This window comes from Papio anubis, chromosome 12 (assembly GCF_008728515.1).
Source record: "Papio anubis isolate 15944 chromosome 12, Panubis1.0, whole genome shotgun sequence".
Lineage (NCBI taxonomy): Eukaryota > Metazoa > Chordata > Mammalia > Primates > Cercopithecidae > Papio > Papio anubis.
This window is the reverse complement of record NC_044987.1, coordinates 77,059,919-77,081,848: the sequence shown is the minus strand read 5'-3', so window position 1 is coordinate 77,081,848 and position 21,930 is coordinate 77,059,919. Positions and strand designations below refer to the sequence as shown.

The following is a 21,930-nucleotide window of genomic DNA, read 5'->3' as shown; positions in this document are numbered from 1 at the left end:
GTGAATTCATCAGTATAACCCACCCACCGTGGGGGGAAGGGTAAATGAGTGGATTCTCTGATCCCCTTTGTCACTATTCATCCTCTACTTTTAGCCCTTTTTCAAATATCATAACCATTTGACAGTCAATTTATGACAACATCATTCACCTGGTAAGCTAACATGCCATAAGAGCTGTGACTATTTGAGAAAATACTCACTCGTTTTTAAAAACTAGTTTTTTTCAATGAACTAAAAGAATCAGTCTTCATATTCCTCCTGTGTGAGAAGGAAGAAAGGGAAAGAGGGGAGCAGGCCCCACTCTGTGCTCCCAGGTCATTGGCCTGGCCCTTGGAGTGATGGTTGAAGGTCGAGCACAGACCAGATGCTGATGGGACGTCTCCCTCCCTATCATACTCACCCTCCCCTCCTGATCACAAGTACCCCATCATCCCTTGACACTCCCACCGCCCTTGGCCCTGGTGGGTTGTGAGGGCCATGAGATCAGCCTTGGGTGAGATTGTGCTTAGGAATGGTGAATCTAGGCCTAGGGCTCAGGCTTAAAGCCTTCTCACCAGCCCCAGGCATCCACCACTTCTGGGTGAAGTGACTTAGTGATCAATTGAAACTGGGAGTTAGGGAGTTAGTTGGGAAACTGTTGGGGGCGGGGGTGATAGAGGGAGGGTGCGGGTCCGTGCAACTGCCACAAGTTCAGAATTTCAGAGTGACTGCAGTGTGGAGGGAGGAGGGAGGAGCGGCTGGTGAGGCAGTGGGCTTTGCCAGCTAGTTGAAGGAGCTGAAACTTCAATCTTAGGGCAACGGGGTGTTTAAGCAGGAGAGTGAAGTTGGCCAGCTGTGTGTCGGGGAGGCCTGGGGCAGGGTCAGAAGTGGCTCCCTTCTGTCACATTCACGGCACTTCATGAAGGAGGGCAGGAGGCCAGGTCCTGAGGTCCTAGGATTCAGGACCAGCCACTCTAGTGTTCCTATCATTTCCACCCCCTAATGGCCAGCCCCTGAAGGCCTCAAGTAGCTTGAGACAGTTGTAACCTGAGCTCTGGAGTCAGATCACCTGGGTTAAAACCCTGGCTTCATCATACATTGGCTCTGTGGCTTTGGGCCATTACTTTACCTCTCTGCACCTTGTTTTACCTCTAAAATGGGGCTGTTAGGTGACTGTGAGCTGTCATTAGACAACATGTGTAAGACACCCACATGTAGTAGATGCTCAGTACATGTTAATTGCCCCTTAGCTTCTGTGTCCCTGGAAATCCATATTCCTAACAGCTTTTTGCTGAGTCCCACTTTGAGTCCACCAGCAGCACTTCTTTGCTGGTGGATCCCTAAGTACAGTGGACGTTACCCTCCCTGCAGCAGCAGAGGCTACTTGGCTTGTGCATCCTGATGCTTATGAATGCTGGTGGCAGCTCTGGTAGATGCCCTGAGCAGAGGCCTGACCGTACTCACTACTCCACTGACCCCAACCCCTTGTTTCCTGGACTGCATAGGGCATCAGGAAGTTGAGGCCAATACTTGGAGATGATGAAAAACTGTTAGATGAGAATTTGATACACACTTGAAGCTTCCCACCCGCCCATCTGATCATGGACTCAGGCCATGCTGGGAGGCATCAAGGGGACAAAAATCAGAGGGAGACTGACACTCACTTGTCTGTGGCCCTGGGCAGATCCCTCCCTTCTCTGGGCCTCATTTCCTCATCTGGAAAACGCTCAGAGGTTGACTCTCATGACCATTATGGACTCTTTCCACCTGAGCATTCCTGAAGTCTCTAATGGATAGAAAAGAATTGGAACCCCAAACCTCCACTTTGCCACCAAAACCAAGTGAAAAACCCAAGACAGTCAAGATCCCTAGGAGAGGGCTTTACCCCTCCCAAGATGCCTCCAGGCCAAGAGAGGGGTATGTGATGAGGGCATCCATCAGACTTGGCCTGGCAAGGGTGCTGCTGGGTAGGGCACCCAGATCTGACAGTCAAACCCTACCTCTGGCTTCATCAGAGTCAAGAATGGCCTTAGAAGTGAGGTGACCATGGTCTGCATAAGGGGCTGGGAGCTCTAACATGGCCCATCAGTATGGCATGATTCATGGAGAAGTTTCCTGGTCAGGTGAACCCCCTAGAGGATGTTCTGGTCTTAGGACCTTATAAGCCCTGTGGCTTTGAAAGCTGCCTCCCTCCCCTGACCCAACAGGATCTGCAGCCCAAGGGGCCACCCTGCCCAACCAACCTGCAGAGGGCAACTTCTTCCTTAGGGCCTGACTTTCCCCCAGCGAGACGACAAGCACCTGAAGGTGGATCCTTGAGACCAGAGCAGCCAGGGCCCAGGTTTACCCCAGCCCAGCCACAGGGGACCAGAGGCCCAGACCAGAACCACGACACTGCCTGAAGGCAATAAAAACCCAAATTCATGCTTCATCTCAAAAGTCAGTTTTTTATTATCGGGGGCCAGGGCCCAGGGAGGGGAGGTCGTTGAGCTAAAGCATCATTGCTCTCTTTCCAGGAAATGTTGTGAGCTGCAGTGAAAGCTCGAGATGTTGCATTTTTTTCAACTCAAGCATGTGTTTTTCAAAAATATCATCCTTCCCCCCCACCCCACTAATTTTAGAATCAGACCAAAGCCAAGCTACTGTCCTCTGTTTCTGTTGGGAAAATACTATATTTATTCGAGATGCAGAAGTGTGTCTCTGCAAACCTCCGACTGCTTCAGGAAAACAAATCTGCTTTAGACTATACAGAAACCATGATACAAAATTTATTTCATGCTAGAATCGCTTTGCATAACATTGGGCATGCAGGTTTTTACTCTGAAGTACTAAATTGCATACGATGCCAGGTTGTGCCTTAGTAAAGGTGGAGGAGGGTGCTCCTCCCGTGGTCCTGATCTTTTGGTGCTCTACATCCTGGTTTTAATGGAACACTTGGAAAATCCATATGTGGTGATTATTTACTATGAACAATTTGTTATGAAAGTTGGTCACACTGGATCTACACCAATAAGATGAGAGAATCAACCTAGACTAGCTGCTGTCAGGGGTCTTGGGGAGATGTCCGCTGGGTCACAAGCATGCCAAACGGGGAAGAAGGCAGCCGTGCGAGTTTCCACAATTCTATTTGGAGCAAAGTTCTCAGTTTCCACGTGAGAGATGAACTATGAAGGTGAGGTCAATATGACCGATGACTGACCAACTGCCCTTTTTGGAAGCTTTCCTCTCGATCTTGTGTACAAAAAGGAAGCAATCCATTCCCCATCTCTGTCCCTCCTCCCCTCACCCCTCACCCCCAGAAATGTACAGGTTTCTACCGAACGCTGTTACAGTTTGGCTCCAACAACGTGTGTCAAAGTCAAGAGCTTTGAAAGAAAATAGAGGGCTTTTGATGTTTTTCTTTTCGTTATTGTTGTTCAGGGTAATCATACAGTTGCAGGGGGTTGGTGGGTTTGGTTTGCTGGGTTTTCTGTTTAACTTCATGCAAGTCATGCTAAGGAGCCCCTCCACCCCCCCTCCCCAAATAAAATAAAATTTTAAAAAATGAAAAGAAGGAAAAGAAATCCTCTACGGTCAGTTACCATTTGGCCGTAGAAAAAGCTACGTCCGTCCTAGTACAATGCCTGGGCCACTCGGACTCGTCCGGCAAACCTGCATGGCGTGAATTTACTCTGTCCGAGGGTGAGGAGGGGCTGCAGATCCACCCAGATGCTTAATAGCCACCAGTGTCCTCGGCCAAGCCGCCTGGTCAAGTCACTCTCACAGCCTCTGTCGGCATATACTTAGCAATGACAGGGCTTTCTTTGCAAAGATCTGTATGTAAAGAATACAATTAACACTTGAGCTTCTCTTCTTGGCTCTCCCATCCCGCTTGGTACTTAGTTTTTAAGGAGGAGGAGGAAAGACAACAGCCGCATGCAGAGGCAGGCAGATTCTTCTCCAGCTGGCTTGGTTTGCCCATGCACTGAGCCAGCCTAGCACGCCTCTTTCTCTCTCTCCTAGGGGAATGGGATGAGTCCCTACTTCTGCTCTGCACATTGACTCACACACCTGCATGCCTTGTGGCTCAGAATTAGCCTGAGAAAAACAAGTCCTCGGCGGCTGTCATGGCTCCATGAGAGCGCAGGCCAAATGGATGTGGGTGGGAACACTTCACCCTTAGCGCCTCCCAAAGACTCTGGCACCTAAGCCTCGGTGGGACTGAGGAATGGGTATCTCCTATGGACCATGCTTACCACTGGACTCCCAGCCACTGCAGGGAGGGGGTCTGCTCCTGTCCCACACTCCCTGGGCTTCCGGCAGCACAGTAAAGAGACTGTCCTGCCTGCTCTTTGGGGCCACACCAATTGGTCTAACATTCAGGATGACGGAGACAGAAAGCCCACGAGAGCTTCCTGGGCAGGCACGGACACTGGGAACCATCTACCTGCTTTTCCCCTCACTCTTTGGGTATTCTGCTTCTGGGGATTCTAGCACCTCCAACTGGGAAAAAGCCAGTCGCAAACGGGAACATCAGGCCCATCCATGGCCGGTGCAAAGGATGGGACCCTCCTGAAGGCTGGCAGCCCTCCGCCATGCAGCACCATGCAGGGAGTTGCATACCGTGCCAGGGCCCAAAGGACCGCTGGGCAGGGCAGAGAAGCAGAGACCAGCCTAGACCAGGTGGGCACAACTAAGCACCAGTGACCAGAACCACGTTCCCTCATCTCTGTGCGGGCTGCCTCTGCTCTTCTCGGTTTGCCTTTGCTTTTGCATTCCGTGTTTTCTCCTGCATATGGTTTAATCACTTCAAATACTGGAGCAGTTGTGAGTGACCATAGGCTGCACCAACTGTTGATTTCAAAAACCCAACTCCTTTTCTGACCCAGCCTGCTCACCCCAGTCAGCATGCATCTGTGTGCGCGTGTGAGGCGCTCCAAGACATGCACGAGCTGCCCAGCCAGTCTGCTGCACCAAGAAAGGCGTCCTCTGCCTTCTAGGTCCGGGCCAGTACCTGGAGCCTTGAGCTCAGGCGCCCTGGGCCCCCACCCCAAACCTCTCCCCAGCCCGTGCTGAAGCTCTAGGAGAAGCCTTTCTCTCCAGTGGGGTCAGCCTAGCGTTCTGACTACAAGGAGACCTGGAACAGAGGCCACCAGTGGCCTCAGCCTTCACCAACCACAAGAGGGTGCTGACCACACCCAGGGCAGAAGCTCATGGGTGCTGGGGATGGAAGGCGCTGCATCGTCCTGCTCAACCACCTTCTCTTGGCAAGTTCTTGATCTGCCACTGGCAATATTCTGACTACAAGGACAATGGCCTGACCCCCAAGCCCTGAAGACATCTCTCTCTTCTTGCCTCTCCTCCCTCTGGCCTGTGGGTTGATTATCTTTCAAGGATACCTCTTCCATGCCAAGAACATGGATCTTGGGTAGCTAAGTTCACAGGGTCCTGGCCCACTCCACTGCCCTCCTCAACCAGGGGAGAGGAGAGATCACTTTGCCTTTGGGACCTGACCTGCCATCTGCCAGAGCAACCTAGGGGAGTCAAGGCTCCTCCTGCATTCCTGGATACCCCCTGCCTTGGGGTCATGGCCTAAAGTCAACCTGTCCAGTCACCTCTCAACTCCCAGCTCAATACCAATCCACAGCTGCCAGGGCCTCAGGTTCTCTCTGCGAGCCTGACATCTCACTTGGGGGAAAGGACCTCAGCCCTCCAGGGGCCGACCCTGGCAGACTCCCTCCATCCTTGCCCCCCTCGGTGTGCCTGCCTGCCCCTCAGCGCCCTTGCCCGCCGCCCTCCCCACCCATCTGCAGGAGCGCGAGGCGGCCCGGACGATGCACAGTGCTCCAGCTTCCTCTACATACCCTTTCTCATTCCTCCACCAGGTGGGCACGCGTACTCCCCGGTTGATAAGAGGAAGCAGGGTCCGTATCTCTCGCGGGTGCCCGAGCGCGTAAAGGGCAGGCCCTCATCGGGAGTGAGGGCCTGGTCTATGTGGGGGCAGTCTTCGTTCGCCAGCGCGGCCTTCGCCACCTCCCCATTCAGTTTGGAATCTTCAAACATATAAGCAGAAGCTATTGAGACACTGAAAACTGTTTAGTGGGGGGCAGGGGGGGACAGGCCAGAAGCGGGGTAGTGGCAGAGGGCAGCTCGAGTGTCCCTGAGGACGGAAAAGCGGGCGGGCTGTGGAGGGAGGAAGGCACAAGGCAGGGGGCTTGGGGGAGTTCAGCTCATTCAGGCAGCCTTCGGGCTGCCCACAGTGCTGGGAGTGGGGACTCCTGGGTTTGCTCAAAGTTTGCAAAAAGATGAGTTGGTGATGGGCCCAGCAGGTGTGGTGCTGGGGGTCGGCCCCGAGCCCCAGGCAGGGCCGATGAAACAGGATGGTGTGGATGCAGTCATGGGGAAGAGCCAGACACACAGCTCAGGGAGAAGACAGACACTGACACGCAGAAACACTCCAGCCCAGAGAGGGGCCTTTCTGGACCCCTCTGCTGCTGACCAGAGCCCGGCTGCCTCCCGTCCGCAGCCAGCCAGTTGCTTGGGCTTCCCTAGCCCCGTCCAGACCACCTCATCTACTCTACCCCATCTCCCGTTTGGATCTCATCTGATCACCTGGTTCACACCGCCCCCACTCCCCATCTAATAACTCAGCCTGCGCCCGCCCCGCCCAACCCCGTACAGACCCAAGCAGGTCACTCTGTATGCCCTGTTCCCCGTACAGATTAAGCCTGGTCACACAGTCTACTCTGTTCCCACACGGACCTGGTCCAGTCACTGTATGCCCCGACCCCCATACAGACCAGTCCTGGTCACACAGTTTCCTCTCTGCCCATGCAAACCCAATTTGACCACTCCATCTGCTCCATCCCCTACACGGACGGACCCAAGCTGATCACTCAGTCTGCTCTGGTCCCCACGCATATCAAGCCAGTGTCTTCCACTCCATGCTGCCCCCAGCAGGCCTGGTCAGCTTGCACAGGCACCACAAGGATGTATGCATGAGGCTGTGACAGCAGGACATGGATTTGGGAGGGGCTCCCATTCCTCTGTCCCCTCTGGTCAGTGTCCCCGGCAAAGCAAGGCAGATGAAGGTGTAGAAGACAACAGCGGCTGATGGACTTGGGTGGGGGAAATTGGAGTTCTGACCTCTGTGGCAGCCTGAGAAGAAGCCTGGGAGGAGGTCTGGGAGCACATTTGGTGGGGGGCAAAATGTGGCCAGAGCAAGGAGCCCCGTCTCTCCAAGATCTTGGAGCAGAGCCGTGGAAGCCTCTGGAGCTGATAGAGGTAGCCCTAACTGGTCTTTGCCCCCATCCCATCACTCTTGAGGACCAAACCTGCCGCAAACTCTCTGCCCTCAAAGCAGAATCTTCCTGGCCAGGGTGGAGCCAACTCCAATACTTCATCTAGGGTGAGAGCCTCAAGCACAAGCCCTTTTGTGGAAGAGGGAAACCAACTTGGGCATGACCACGTTAGGGGAGGCTCTCTGAAAGAGTAGACAGGGCGAAAAGGCTGGAGACAATGTCCACCCGATTGAACACTCTCCCGTGATCCTGTTCACATCATGTAACTACACGCAGAAGTGATCCTTCCCCACGTGCACACACTGGGCGTGCACGTGGGTGGGATCACCACCCGTGTACACATCATGTCACTACAAAGAGGCAGTCAGTCAAAAGAGAAATGGACCAATCAGGTTTATTCGTAAAGCAAATCCAAAAAAATCCCATCATAATTTTGGAACTTAAAAAAAAGTCTTTCGTACAAGATGGCAAAGCATTTCACGTACAGTGCGTTTCTTGACAAATCCCAGGGGCTTCACTTCCCAATTTACTCTGAACCAAAAAGGCCAGTTGCCAAGGTAACTCTGACACCATGTGACTGGGGCCGGGGCATCTCTGGGGTCTGGGGGCATGTCTGCAGGCACACACATGTGCTCACAGACACGCTGGTCCTGCCTCCCACTCTGGCTGGCCCCGTCTTCCATCCAAGGGTCTCCGGGCTGAGGGAGGAGGGTGCTGGGAGAGGGGAGGGAAACATTATGGAGAGGATGCGGATGACGATGTGGGGGTTGAGGCCCATAGCACCCTGCATGAATTTTCCTCAAGGGGAGAACAGTGGGTCCTCCAGGCAGCGTCTCCTTCTGGGAGGGGAGTGAGGACTCTCGGAGTCTCTGTTGGCCATCCTTTGCCAGGGGAGGTGTCCACAGCCTGCAGTTCTTGCCTGGGGGGGATGGGTCAGAGTGGAGGGGTGCCTTCTCTCTGCCTCTGCGTCTGCCTCTGCGGAGATGGTGCCACCTGAGACCCTTCTCTGGCTCTGAATGCTGGGCCCCCGCCCACTGGCTCTGCCCACAAGCCCCCAGGCCCTGGGGGCTCCCAGCTCCCACAATCTCTAAAGGGCCCAAAGTTGGGGATGGTTTTGGGCAGGGGACAAGCAGCATCCATCAGGGATCCCTAGAGGGATGACAGCCTGGCACCTTTCCCTCCTGGGGGATTCCTGGGACACCTCTAGGGCGTGCTTCTTCTCTCAACCCTAACCTTTGAGGAGGGGCTAATGATTGGGTGGGGAAGTTTAAGTGTTGCTCTGTGAATGGGCCCAGTCCCACTGGCTGTTAGTCTATCTGTGGTTTAAGATGCTTTCAGAAACTGGGGCATTCTCCCTCCCCCACTCCAGAGGGGTGGCTGGAAGAAAGAGAAATCAAGGAGGGGCCAACTGTATAAATTTGGGAAACCCGTGAAGAAGGCCAAAGGTGTAAGCCCCCGCCCCTGCCCCGTCCTTTGGATGAGATAGTGGCTAGGAGCCTCCGTTCCCACCTGCTTTCTAGAGGCTGGGGGCCCTGCCTCCCCCAGCCCAGGGCCCCCAGGCCCCCACTAGACCCACAGGCCTGCAGTGATGAAATGGCAGCATGGAGAGCGTCTCAGAGATGGTTTCCAGGCTTGAAATGGGCTGAGATGAGCATCCGAGAGAGGGTCATTTTTTTTTAAACTTTGGAGCAAGGAGAACCCGAGGCTGGGCCCTCAGTCAGCAGAGCTGGCTTTTCTGCCCTGGTCTCCAGGCACCACCAAAGTACTTACTGTTCACACCAGCTGCGGGCACCAGAGGGGCGCACGCGGGGCTGGGGTGGGGTGGGGGTTGCTGGGCGTTTCCTTGGGTTTAGCCCCAAGGGATCTGCCCAGCTGGGGACTTAGGAAAAAAGTCCCAGGCTAAATGGGGACAGTCTGTGAGACACGAGCAGGGAACAATCACGAGAACCGGCACAAGTCATGCAACAAAACGAGGAGAGAGAGAGAGAAACATTAGTGGAGAGAGAGAGAAAGACAGAAAATGTGAACAACACGGAAAAGAACACCCATGCCTGGCCCGCAGTGTCACTTCATTTCTCCGCTACTTCCCCCACAGCCCACCTGAGGACAACAAGGACCCCACTCAGGGCCCATGCTGCTGACCCTGCAGCTGGGTCCCTGCAGAAACTCTTTTAGCCCCACCCGCTGCCTAGTCAGCTCTGCCCAGCACCCTCCCCACCCATGGATAGCACCACTCACTGGGCAGCCACTGCAGCCCAGCAGGGGAAGTAGAGGGGCTGGGGATAGGGGACTTTAGACCCCTTGGCCAAAGATAACCCAGAGGCTGCAGGGTTAGCTCCCAGGGAACCCAGGCAGGGGCTTCTCTGGGACCTCGCGGCTGTTCTAGGTGCCATGGGCAGGAAGGGAGCCCAGCCACCACCCCTCCCTCCTGGCCACCCCCTGCTCACCAACGTGGGACCCTGCAGCCCTGGACGCGGCACCACAAAGGACTGACCCACATCACAGGAGCAGAGATGGACAAGACACATGCGAATGGGCATGGCAGGACGGAGGAGGCACTGTGGGCTGTCCAGAGCGGGCGGTCTGGGCGTCCAAATGCAGATGCAGGAGGGAGCCCCTTTCTGGGAGAGAAGTAGCTTCTCCTAGGCCCCTCAGCCCCAGGCAATCCCTGGCTGTGCCAGGGTGCCCTCCTAGCATCCCCCAAGAGGTCTTACAACCAGGTGAGAACTGGATTCTTGATACCCCTCCCAGGACAAGACCTCAGACACTGAGGCCATGCCAGCCACAGCACAGAGGAGGAGACCAGATTGTCCCTGGGACAGACACACAGACTGAGGCTTCAGGCGAGACCAAGAGGTGGAGGTGAGGGGCAGGTGCTGCTGGCACCACTGGGGGCTGGCCTGGGGGGGCGGGAGGGATGCCCTCAGAACCCAGCATGCCACACACAGCCCCTAACTCTGGTTTTAAAAGTGGAATTGGAGAACCTCAGGTTTTGGCGAGGCCACTAGACTGCCTTGGGGGTACAGTGAGGCTAGAAAGGTCTTGGGGGGCTGCATCTCATCTCTCACAATTCCCATGGGGCCACATTTACCCTCCTTGCCCCTGGCCTCCCCCTCACTCTCCCACAAACTCACCCCAACCCTATGCCCATCTAGGTGCATGGCTGCAAGTAGGAAAAAAGGCGAATGGGAAGAACTCCGGGGTGCAGAGGTGGGGACGACGCCCCTAAAGACCACAGCTCCTCTTGGTGGTGGATAGCCGAGGTCTCACCTGCCAGCTTTTGGAGGGAGAAGTATTCTGGTGAGGGATGAGGCTGGAGCTTCGGGGGTCAGGATATCAGGACAGCACCAACACCACTGGGAAGTGAGTGCTTGGGAAGGGCTTGGGAGCACAGCTGGGATGCTGGGGAGGCAGGAGGGATCCAGGCATCCAAGCTCCAGTGGGCAAACTTGGGAGGGCCCCAAATACTTCCTCAGTCACAGAGACTGTCCAAGCCAGAACTTTCTGGGCCCCTGAAACCTGAGACTAGGGCAAGGTGGCTCCCAAAAGCAGAGCTGGGGAGAGACTGTGGAGCCCAGGGGCAATCCCACAGGAGTGCATGGGTTTTACAGGTTTTGTGTCCTGGGATTAGCTCGTGTGCATGTCTGAACAAACACATCTGCATTCCCTGGGGGGCAGGGGGACTCCGCACAGGATAATACTGTCATTGTCCAAGAGTACAGAGGAATCTGGGCCTGCCTGGAGAGCAGTGGGGATTCTTGACTGGCTGGCCTGGGGCAACCGTGCTTGGGGCAAAAATCCTGAAAGATCCAGTGTTGGGGAGGATGCAAAGGAAGGACCAGGTAGTGCCACAGTGATGCCACTCAGGCTGAGCTCTTCTTGCTAGGCCCACATGGAAGCTGGGGCCTGGGCCAGCCCACACCTTCCCCCTAGAGGCCCAGAGCCCTGTTGGCAGCTCCTGAAATCAAGTAACTAGCTAATCCAAAGCAGAGAGCTCGGAGCTGTTTCAGCCTCAGAGACCCCTGCCCACCCCTGGCCATGTTCCTCTCAGGCACCTACAGAAATCCCAGGAAGGGGAGGGTATGAGGCAGGGTGAAAGGGCCGGGAAGCCCCCATGGGCAAAGAAATGGGCCTTGGGCGTAGTGCTTGGGCCAGCATAGCTGTGGGATAAAGCCAGGAGAGGATCGGGATGGGGTGGTGGGTCAGAGAGCATGATAGCAGGGAAGAAAATCATTCGTCCACTGGGAGAGGCCACCCAAACCAGGGGGAAACTTCCCCACCTGGGGCTGAGCTAGCCACGCAGCCTCCTGCCAGGCCTGGGCATGGGGAGGTCCTTCATAGACTAAATGCCACCTAACTGTCATGTCAACCTCCCGCTCACCCGGCACTCCTTCTTACTCAGTGCTGTCATTCTTCTCTGGGTCATCTGTTCCTTTGAAATCCCTGTGTCCACAGAATAAGTCGATGGTATTCCATGGGTAGAGGTAGACTATGGGCTTTATATCTTCGGACCAGAGCCCCATGATCAACTTTATGTGCTATGTGCAGGTTCTCATAAAACTGAGATAGTCCCATAACGAACCACTAGCCATGGAATATTAGAATATATCCCACGGTGACTAGTATTGTTTCATGCCCCCCTCCCCCCTCCCGGCCCCCAGTGAATTCTCGGGAAAGTGGTTGTACGCTGGTTGGGATGTCTATATTGCTGCTGCAGTCCCTACTGCTGGAAACGGGGAGAACCCTCGGTGGGAGGCTGTTGCTGGTCTGTAGCGCTTTCATCTAAGCTGCCCAGGGTGGCGGCCCCCTCTAGTCCTTTGCTCGGCAGCTGCTTCCATCAGGTCACCGGAAACTCCCACTCGACCATCAACCCAAACAGACAACGTGAAAGCTAGAGTCACTCCAACAGGTTCCTAAAGATAAAGGCTAAACTCTAGAGTGGTGGTAGAAGATGAGTTGGTTCGGCATGCTATGGGGTAAGTAAGCTTGTCACGGAGGGCTACAGGTGTCTCCTGGGAAGGATCTCGAGCTGGGCAGCCCGAATCAGGGCAGGAATTCTACTCAGCTATGGAGACAGGCTCTGCTGGGGGTGAGAACCCTTGCTCCTGCCTTTGCAAGGGACCCTCCTGCCCAGATCCCATGCACCATCTCTGCCCTCTACACAGCCTGAAGGGAGCTGTGGTAAGGACCAGATCAAAGGCTGTCTGGCATTTCCAAATCACACCCGCCCCCGCCCTGTCCCAACACCGGGTCAGTGGCCTGAGTCAGAGCCTCACGCGGGACTCCTGCCCCGCCGAGCAGAGCCCCCTGGCTCCTGCTAAGTTAGTCCTCAGCAACCTGGCGGGCCGCGTTGTCTCTTCAGAACATCAGGAGACCAACCGCGTCAACCTCCTTACCCAGGGGCACCAGTGAGGTTCCTCTAGCAGGCTCTCGCCTTCTGAATTTGGCCGCCCAGCATCTCCCTGGGCCCTCAGGCTCCACACCTCGAGACTGAGTGCGGGGTCCGGGGTCACCCACGGAACTAAGGAAGCAGTCTGACTGGATCTGGAATCATCGCTACAAGGGGCGGAGGTGAAAGGTCAGATCGACATGCCTCTAAGAGGTTTCCTACCTGCTCTGTTAATTTCTAAAATTTCTTCCTGGGCCAGCGGACATGTGTCACTCTGAGTACTGTGGTGTGGAGAGTTTACGACAGATTTACAATAATTGGGAGATCCCAGCTGCGGTGGCCGCGGAATATGCTTCTTTTTTTTCTTTGGTAGTTTCTGCTTAGCCATGGCTAAGGAGTAATACATCCCGAAATTGTTCACGATGACGGGCACGGGCATGGCGATGGTGAGCACGCCCGCCAGCGCACAGAGGGCCCCCACCAGCATGCCGGACCACGTCTGCGGGTACATGTCTCCGTAGCCCAGGGTCGTCATGGTGACCACGGCCCACCAGAAGCCGATGGGGATGTTCTTAAAGTGCGTGTGCTCACTGGCGCTGGGGTCGTTGGGCTGTGCCCCTATCCTTTCGGCGTAGTAGATCATGGTGGCGAAGATCAGCACGCCCAGGGCCAGGAAGATGATGAGCAGCAAGAACTCGTTGGTGCTGGCGCGGAGCGTGTGGCCCAGGACCCGCAGGCCCACAAAGTGGCGGGTCAGCTTAAAGATACGCAGGATGCGCACGAAGCGCACGACGCGCAGGAAGCCCAGCACGTCCTTGGCAGCCTTGGAGGACAGGCCGCTCAGCCCCACCTCCAGGTAGAAGGGCAGGATGGCTACAAAGTCAATGATGTTGAGCGAGTTCTTGATGAACTCTACCTTGTTGGGGCAGAAGACAACACGCATGAGGAACTCGAAGGTGAACCAGACCACACAGACGCCCTCGATGTAGGTGAGGAAGGCCTCCGTCTCCGCCTCCCGGTAGTAGCGCACTTGCGTGCCATTGCGAACGTTCTCGATCTCCGTCTTGTTCACGATGGGGTTGAAGCGCTCGTGGGTCTCCAGGCAGAAGGTGGTGATGGAGACCAGGATGAAGAAGAGGGAAGCGAAGGCCACATACTGTGGGGATAAAGACACAGTGTCAGGGGGAGGCCCACCCAGAGTGGAGAAGCCTGGGTTGCCTCTGTCCAGTCCCAGGGCCAGGCTGGGAGAGATGCCTGCACTAGGCCCCCTGCATCACAACGTGCCACATTTCTCTCCTCAGGGCACGGGGGACCTGCACGACCGCCAGGGCAGGCTCTAAAACCCTCCTACTCTGTCTTCCATGCTCTCTTCTTCCCCGTATTGATGCTCTCTTCTTTCCCTATTGCCAGCTAAATGTGGAAGCCCCAAGAACTAGCGTAACTACAGAGGGAAGGAGCTTGGGTCCCTGAAAAGAAAGACATCCGCCAAATACCCACATTGAACTGTTACCTGAGTGGGAAATAAACTCCCATTGTGTTCAGCCACTGTGATTTGGAACTGATTGGTTAAGGCATTTAGCTACACCCTGCCCAATAAAAGGTACCCAGCCTGCTGGGGCTGAAGTTTGCAAAGAAATAAGAGGGGATAGCTAGAGTGGAATGAAGCCCCTCAGAGGCCAGATCTCCATTTGTTCTCCCAACTCCAGGCTCTTTGCTGCTTTTTCATGAGTCTGTACCTCCCTCATGTGGTCTCTTTCAGGTTCTATCCTGCCTAGAACTGAAAAAAATGTATGTCTTCCCCATGGTCTTAGACAGCTTTTTAAAATGTACCCCCTCTCTCTGTCTTCCTAGGAACTTGCACCACAACATGGTAATGAATTCCCTGTCCTTGGAGGTACTCAAATAGAGGCTGAAAGATCTTTTGTGAGAGCGACTGTTTGAGGGTTCAGGCATCAGGAGAATTGCACCAGGGATCCCCAAAGGCACCATAACCCATAGGCTCTACTTGACTCCTTTCCAGCCCTAGGGTAAGGGTGTGAGTGGGAGGGAGGAAGAAGCTGCCGGAGGCCTGGGGCTTCCCAAACATGTGTGGGCTCCTACTCTCTCAGACAGCACCAGTGAAAAGGAATGCCTGTCCAGAACCACCTGCTCTGGCCCTGGGCCCCCTGCAAAGAGGTTCGGGAGACCCTTTGGTTTGGTTTGGAGGTCTCATCTACTGACCCCCTTGGGCTTCTCTAGCCTGCAGCAGGCATGGGTACCGAGGAGACAGAATCGAGCAGCTTTCTGAGTTTCAAATCCTCCTGCTCAGACTGGATCCTGGGGCAAGGTCTCTTCTCACAGTCTCCTACCAGGCCCACCGGGACTCTAACATACTGTGCCCTCCCTTGGCCCTGCCCTGGGCGGATGGGCCCCTGCCAGTCAGCCCTCAGGGGCCTAGATAGTCACTCCCGCCTGCATGTCCTCACTGTACCCTACTCCTCTGGGTTCCCCTTCTCCCTACCTAGCCATGGCCAAAGCAGTGCCATCTCCAGGAGGCAGCTCTGGGCTACAGTCTGTAAGGGGTGACACCTTTGTTCTCTGACCTGCCCTCATAGATCACTTGGAGGAGGACCGAGGTTGCACCCTGTGTCAGCAGCAGGAGGCAGCTATACTGCCTCTAGGGGCCTCCTTGTTTGCAGTGATGCCCCTCCCCGACCCAGGGGGGTGCCCTGGAAGTCCCAGAACAGTCTTGTTTGGATTAACCATGGTCACAGGGCCTGACACTCAACCTGGCAGGGATCTGGGAACCAAGAAGTATGTGGACCTTCCAAACCACATTCTGTGTTGGGGGAAGTTGGGAGCAAAGGGAAGCGACAAAGCTGGCATCGCAGAATGACGGAGTGAGAGCAGTCTGTAGACACCACGTGCTACGAATGGGGAGCTGAGGCCTAGAAACAGGAAGAGATCTGCCTAAGCTATGCCAAGGGGACACTATTAGTCCTGTTGGTTCAGAGCATTGTGCAATTTTCAGAAAACTGTCTCCTGAGCCACTATCAAGTGTGGTCCATATGCATCCTTCCTTCTATCCATCTGTCCCTCCTTTCTGTTTTAAAATTTATTTATTTATTTATTTATTTATATTTTGTAGAGATAGGGTCTCTCTATGTTGTCCAGGCTGGTTTTGAACTACTGGCTTCGGGCAAGCCTCCTGCCTTGACTGCCCCAAGTGCTGGGATTACAGGCAAGAACCACCCCACCTGGCCTATCCCTTCTTTCTTTCACCAGCGCATCATTCTCCCTTCCTCCTTTCCTCTCTCCTTCCCTGCATCCATTCATCCTTTCTTAAATCCATTCATGCACTCATCCATCCACTCATCCTCCCTCCCTTCTTTTCTCTCTCCCTCCCTCCCTTCTTTCCTTCTATACATCCATTCATTTTTTTCCCTTCCCTCCTTTTTTGTTTTTCTTTCTCTCCCTCCCTCTTTCCTGTGTCCCTCCCTCCCTCCCTCCCTTCCATCCATCCATGCACCCATCCATCCATTCCTCACAAGGCACCAAGTTCTGCCTGGCAGAGTTGAATAAGGCCTCAATCCAGCCTCAGGGAGCTCCCTACCTAGCTCAGGTGAAGGATACGTTCAGAGACAAGTACAATGCAGTGGACTGAAAAGCTGAATCCTCAGCCTTATGAACTAGAGGAGACTGGAAAAAGGTCAGAGTAATTTGTGTGCACTTGAGAGAGGCAGGGTAGAGGTTTAAAGCCATGACTTCCAGATCCAGAAAGACCAGACCTGGGCACCACAGAGGTAGACCAGGAAAGCAACGTGGAAGCAACAGGAAGAGGCCACCACTCTGGCTGCAAGTTTAATGAGCTCCAGAGCTCTCTCCATCACCAGAGTCGCCAAGGCTCTTGGAGCTAAAACACACATCCTGGTCTGCTGGGTATCTGGCTTCAGAGTCCCCCTAGAAGGCCCCATCCTGGAGGTTGGTGTTCACAGCCCAGAGACTCCCTGAGGGCAGGGCAGGCCCCCCCAGCTGCACCCCCTGCCCTGGCCTTTGTATGGGAGGAGAGGAACAAGCACACTGTGGGTGACCGAACGGTGCCAAGAGGCAGGGCCCATTGCTCACTTGGCTCTCAATCCTGGCTGGAGGCCGGAGGCACCTCCCCTCCTCACTGTCCTATCAGCCAGGACATCCCCTTCCCAAACCGCCCCCCGACATCCATTCTCCACTGTACCCTCTGTTCATATGGGACGCTCTCTGGGCAGGGTCACTGCCATCAAAGCATGTTTTAGACTTCAGTCTTGGCTACCAGAGGATGCTGTCAACTGGAATCCCAGCTCTGCCCATGCAGCCCACAAAGAAAGCCCAAATTTCCCAGCCTGGCACATGAGGCTCTCCACGCCCTGGCCTCATTTAATTTCCCAGGGTCCTCTCCCTGCCTGCACCCAACATTCTTGCCATATGCACACCTCTGCCATTTCTGACCATAGAGTGTCTCCCCACCTCCGTGGTTTTGTACCTGCTGTTCCTTCTGCTGGAGAGTGCTTCTGTCAGTCTCTGTCTGGAAATATCCCATTCATCCTTCAGGGCCCTACTAAGTGGACCTTCCCCTGAGTTGAGGCTCCCCTTCACAGCCGTGGCCCACAGGAGGCAGCAACTGAAGGGAATCCCCAGGAATCTCTAAATGCACCCTAGGGAGGCAGCAAGCCCATCTCCAACTCCGGCTCTTTAGTGCCTGGGAAGGCTCATGGGAACAGCCCAGAGAGGGCACTGATGTCCCAGGAGCTTGGTAACTCCCAGGTGCCCCGTAACTCCCAGGCGCCCCCACGGGCCTCAGAGCTCTCATCTCAAGTGTTTCTCTCAGTTCAGATCCCTATCAGAAAACTCAGGCCTTATAAGATTAGGGTAAAAAGTCTTTGTTTCTCAGGGATCAATGGACAGCCTGTCTAGATTCTTTCCTCTCTGGGCCCCAGTGCCCAAGGAGTGGAGGATGGGGAGCAGGCAGCAAAAGCCAGGTCCAGGTGCAAAGACCCCTTCCCCAGAGAGTCAGTAGAGGTGGAGGCCAGGCCTCTCGCCCTGCTCAGGCTCCCTGGGCGCCTGCCTTCCTGTCCTCTGCTACTGTGAGGCCTGATCTTCTCTGTTACAGGCAGAGCCCCAGCAACGTCAAATCCCAAGGGACCCCTAGAGGGTTGCGGGGGAAGATGCCCCAGCCTGCTCAGACCCCAGTGTCCTCCTAAGTCTCAACCAGTAGGAGGTCAGCCACAGGCACAGCTGGAGCAAGAGCAACGAAGCCCGAGGTCCCTTGTGTCCATTCTCCAGGGCTGGCTGTGCATAGGAAGGAGAGAGGAAAAAGCTCCCAAAGCTTGAGGACCTACTATGCGCCTTCAGTCCTCACACCATCTTGGTGAGACAGGGTCATATCCCCATTGTGTCAAGGAGGAAATGCAGGTACAGGGAGGTTCGGGGACTAAGCCCAGGTTTTAACACTCGTGATGAGGCTGAGGCTTGGACCCAGGTGTTTTTCTTTTGTTTTTGTTTTTGAGATGGAGTCCTGCTCTGTCACACAGGCTGGAGTGCAGTGGCATGTTTGGCTCACTGCAACCTCCGCCTCCTGGGTTCCCGCCTCAGCCTCCCAAGTAGCTGGGATTATAAGCTTGCACCACCACACCCGGCGATTTTTTTTTTTTTTTTTTTTTTTTAAAGACAGTGTCTCATTCTGTCACCCAGGCTGGAGTGCAATGGTGCAATCTCAGCTCACTGCAACCTCTGCCTCCTGGGTTCAAGCGATTCTCCACCTCAGCCTCTTGAGTAGATGGGACTACAGGTGCCCGCCACCACGCCTGGCTAATTTTGTGTGTGTGTGTTTTTTAGTAGAGATGGGGTTTCATCATGTTGGCCAGGCTGGTCTCAAACCCCTGATCTCAGGTGATTCACCCGACTAGGCCTCCCAAGTGTATTGAGCTCTAGAACCTAAGCTCTTGCCTCCAGAGTCGCCAAAGCTCCTAGAGCTCAAATGCAGCCCCACCCACTGGAGAGCTGCCCCCGATTGTGTCTAAATGGCTCTGTCTAGGAGCTTAACAGGCACAGCCCAGAATCCCTAAGAGCAGGTTGTGCCTATGCCCAGTGATAGAGCAGGGTTACCTGGATCCAAAGACTGGAGCCAGCCACATCTAAATGCTTCTTAGGCCTCATTGCCCAGAATCTGCTAGCAACTGGGGCAAGAGCAGCCCCCTGGGTGGGGACACTGCCCCTATCTAGCAAGGTATAATGTCAACAGCAGAGGGACCCTCTGCCTAGTAAGCCTCAGAAAAGCCTATGTGGCAACCCTGGGCTGTCATCCCCGGGGCTGTAGGGTCACAGGCAAGAGTAGGGGGCTGCTTCCCACATGAGCTATCTGCTTCCCAATCCAAGCCACCTAGAGACATGGAAGAGTCACCCACAGACTACAAATACACACAGTGACCCAAAGCAAACGTCTCATCCACTACCTAAGCACAGACACTGTGCACATGGCACACAAACTACAACAACGTCCCCACCACACAGTAAACACAGGAGCCCAGATAGCACTTGCAAAGACACATCGCCATACGCCACCAGAAACACTCGGGTGCTGCACTGCAAGGCGCACACACGCACCACTCGTGCATACACACTCGGCACACACAGACGATGCAGCAGAGGTAACAGCACAGCATTCGCACTGTGAGCACATGCAGGCCCTGGCTGTGCCCCGGCAGCTCCCTGCAGGCCTCTCTCTCCTGACCCCAGGTGTAACTGACTCAGTGTCTGTCCCCCTCCCACAGGACAGGCAGCTCCAGCCCACCTTGCCTCTGCCTCCTCTGCCTTCCTTGCTCAGGCTGCCATCTCCCGGATTTCCCGACCCTAGGCTGTGCCTGTCACCCGTGGGCATCCTGATTTTGTGTGACCTGCCAGACTTTGTCTCCCTTCTACATGCCATGCCTGCAGCAGCTGAGTCCCACCACACCCAGGATCCAGGCCTGCTGGGAGGCCAGTCTCTCCTGGGCTGCTGGTCTGACAGGGGGCACAGAGGGAGCTCTGCTGGGCAGTCTTCGGGCAACTGTCACCCAGCCTGGCCATGGCAGTTGCCACCCTGTAGAATTTCAAGACAACACAGGCGAGATCGTCTGACAATGCGGCATAAACCCAAGCTGGTAGTTTCTGGCGTCTTTTTTTCCCCCAAAACGAAATCACAAACCATGAGAGACCCACCAATTGTGTTCTAGAAAGTGGTCGCCATGGCAACAGAGCAAGGCATCCCATTTCTATGGTAACCAGGGTGGTGAAGCTGTTGGCTGTAAAGTCAGACAAACCTACTAACGATCTGTTGACTTAAGAAAATGTTTTATAAATTACCAAGTTATTTTTATCATAACCCCACCCCTGAAACCATAAATCAGAAAGGCAATTTACTATCTATTAAAATGACCAATATGTGCCATGACTTTCATTTATGAATTATTTATGCCACAGTCATCTTTAGAAAATTGTGCTTGCCTTTCGGATGGGAGCTGTTCAGGGGTTCGCCTTGGGGAGCTGTGTTCATGCAGTCTGGCGTTTCAGGAACAAGGCGATGGCTGTAATGTGGTGCAGGGACCAACATTCCGGTGCAGCTGCTCACTTGCTGTGTGACCTTGGCGAGTTCCTTCCCCTCTCTGGGCCTCAGTTTCATCATGGGTACAGTGAGGGTTGGATTGGTCCTCTCTGAGGATTCTGAGGCAGGGCAGGGCTGCAGGCACTGGGGGCATGTGATAACTAATCAGGGGAGCCCTGGCTGACATCCAGGCCCCAGGCCCCCAGAGGCTTCAGGTCAGTTTTTCCGCCTAATTAAATCTGCCCAGCGGGGGTGTGCAGCCTTTGAGTTAATCCATGCGGAGTCAGTGATGCAGAGCAGGCGGGATGGCCAATTGTCCTAAATAAATTGTCAGTTGAGTTGGGTTTAGAAACTGAATTAGCCTCATCTGGACTTCCGCGGGCCGGGAATGCCCACAGTGTGCTGGGCCAGCTGGGGGCTGGGAGGGAGGGCAGGGAGGAAATGGGATGGTTAGGGGTCCAGTCTCTTTTTTGTTCTGTCAATAAATGCCTGCACCATCAGGCCCAGGAGGCCTGGCCCCTGAGCGCGGTGTCTGGGTGTCAGATGCTGCACCGGCACAGGGGGCAGTGGACGGGAGGAGCTCCCCAGGGTGCTCCGTGGAGGGTGTGAGTAGAGTGTGTGTGAGCATGTTCTAGGAACACGGCTGTGTGGCAGCCTGCTTGGGGAAGTCTGCGCTGCGGGCAGTGTTAGGGAGGTGGGCAGTGTCAGTGTGGGATAGGTGTGTCCTGTCTACATGACCTGACTCTAGGCCTGTGCACAAGTTTTGTGTAAATGGTCGCTACATGTGCTGTATGTGATTCATGTGTATGTGTGTGGACATACATGGGGTGTGTTTGTATGTGGACATGTATGGGGTGTGTGGGGAACACATATGGAGTGTTTGCCTGTGTGTATGGAGGCAGGTATGGAGTGGTATGTGTGAGTGTGTGTATGGAGCTTTGTGTGGTTTGTCGTGTGTTTATGTGTGTGCGTGTATGGTGCTATGGTGTGGTATGTGTGTTTGTATGGATACGTGTGTGGGGTGGTGTTGTGTGTGTGTATGAGACTGTGTGGTGTGTGATGTGTGGTGTGTATGTATATGTGTGTCTACACGGCTATGTGTGGTTTGTGTTGTGTGTGTGTGTATATGGGGCTATATGTGGTTTGTGGGGTGTGTATGTGTATCTATGGGGACATGTGGGAATTGGCGTGTCTTGAGGGCTACATAGAGATGTAAAATTAATGCATGTGCATGTATGTGAGTGCTGTGTGGGGGTGTGTGTGTGGGGCGTGTATATGTGCATGTGTGTGGGGGTGGTGTGTGGGGATCTGTGTGTGTGTATTGCGTGTGTGGTGTGGTGTGGGGGTTTGTGTGTGGATGTGGGTGTGTACATGTGCATGTGTGTGGTGTGGGGGTGTGTGTGGGTGCATGTATATGAGCATGTGTGGGGTGGTGATGTGGGGATCGGTGTGTGGGTGTGCATTGTGTGTGTGGGGTGGTGTGTGGGGATCTGTTGTGGGTATGTATATGTGCATGTGTGTGGGGGTCTGTGTGTGTGTATTGCATGTGTGCTGTGGTGTGGGGGTTTGTGAGTGGGTGTGTATTGTGTGTGTGTGGGGTGGTGTGGGGGTGGGTGTGGGTGTGTATATGTGCATGTGGGGGGCTGGGGGGTCTGTGTGTGTGTTGCGTGTGTGGTGTGGTGTGTGGG

The 21,930-nt window shown here is 54.7% G+C and overlaps 1 protein-coding gene across 4 annotated transcripts in view; it reads right to left on the bottom strand.

The window, feature by feature from the left end:
* Positions 1 to 2,406: 2,406 nt before the first annotated feature.
* Positions 2,407 to 21,930, bottom strand: part of KCNC1 (potassium voltage-gated channel subfamily C member 1) — a 48,575-nt gene continuing 29,051 nt past the window's right edge. Inside the window, exons 2-4 of one of the 4 annotated variants that reach the window (XM_003910162.5) lie at positions 12,871 to 13,804; positions 5,823 to 6,011; positions 2,407 to 3,792 (exon numbers count right to left, since the gene is read on the bottom strand). In XM_003910162.5, the coding sequence (XP_003910211.1) occupies positions 3,728 to 3,792; positions 5,823 to 6,011; positions 12,871 to 13,804 (1,188 nt within the window). In that variant the 3' untranslated portion in view covers positions 2,407 to 3,727. Of the gene's footprint in view, positions 3,793 to 5,822; positions 6,012 to 7,637; positions 13,805 to 21,930 lie in introns of those variants that run through there. The other 3 variants (XR_002517054.2, XM_021925985.2, XM_021925983.2) reach the window with 3 other exon arrangements.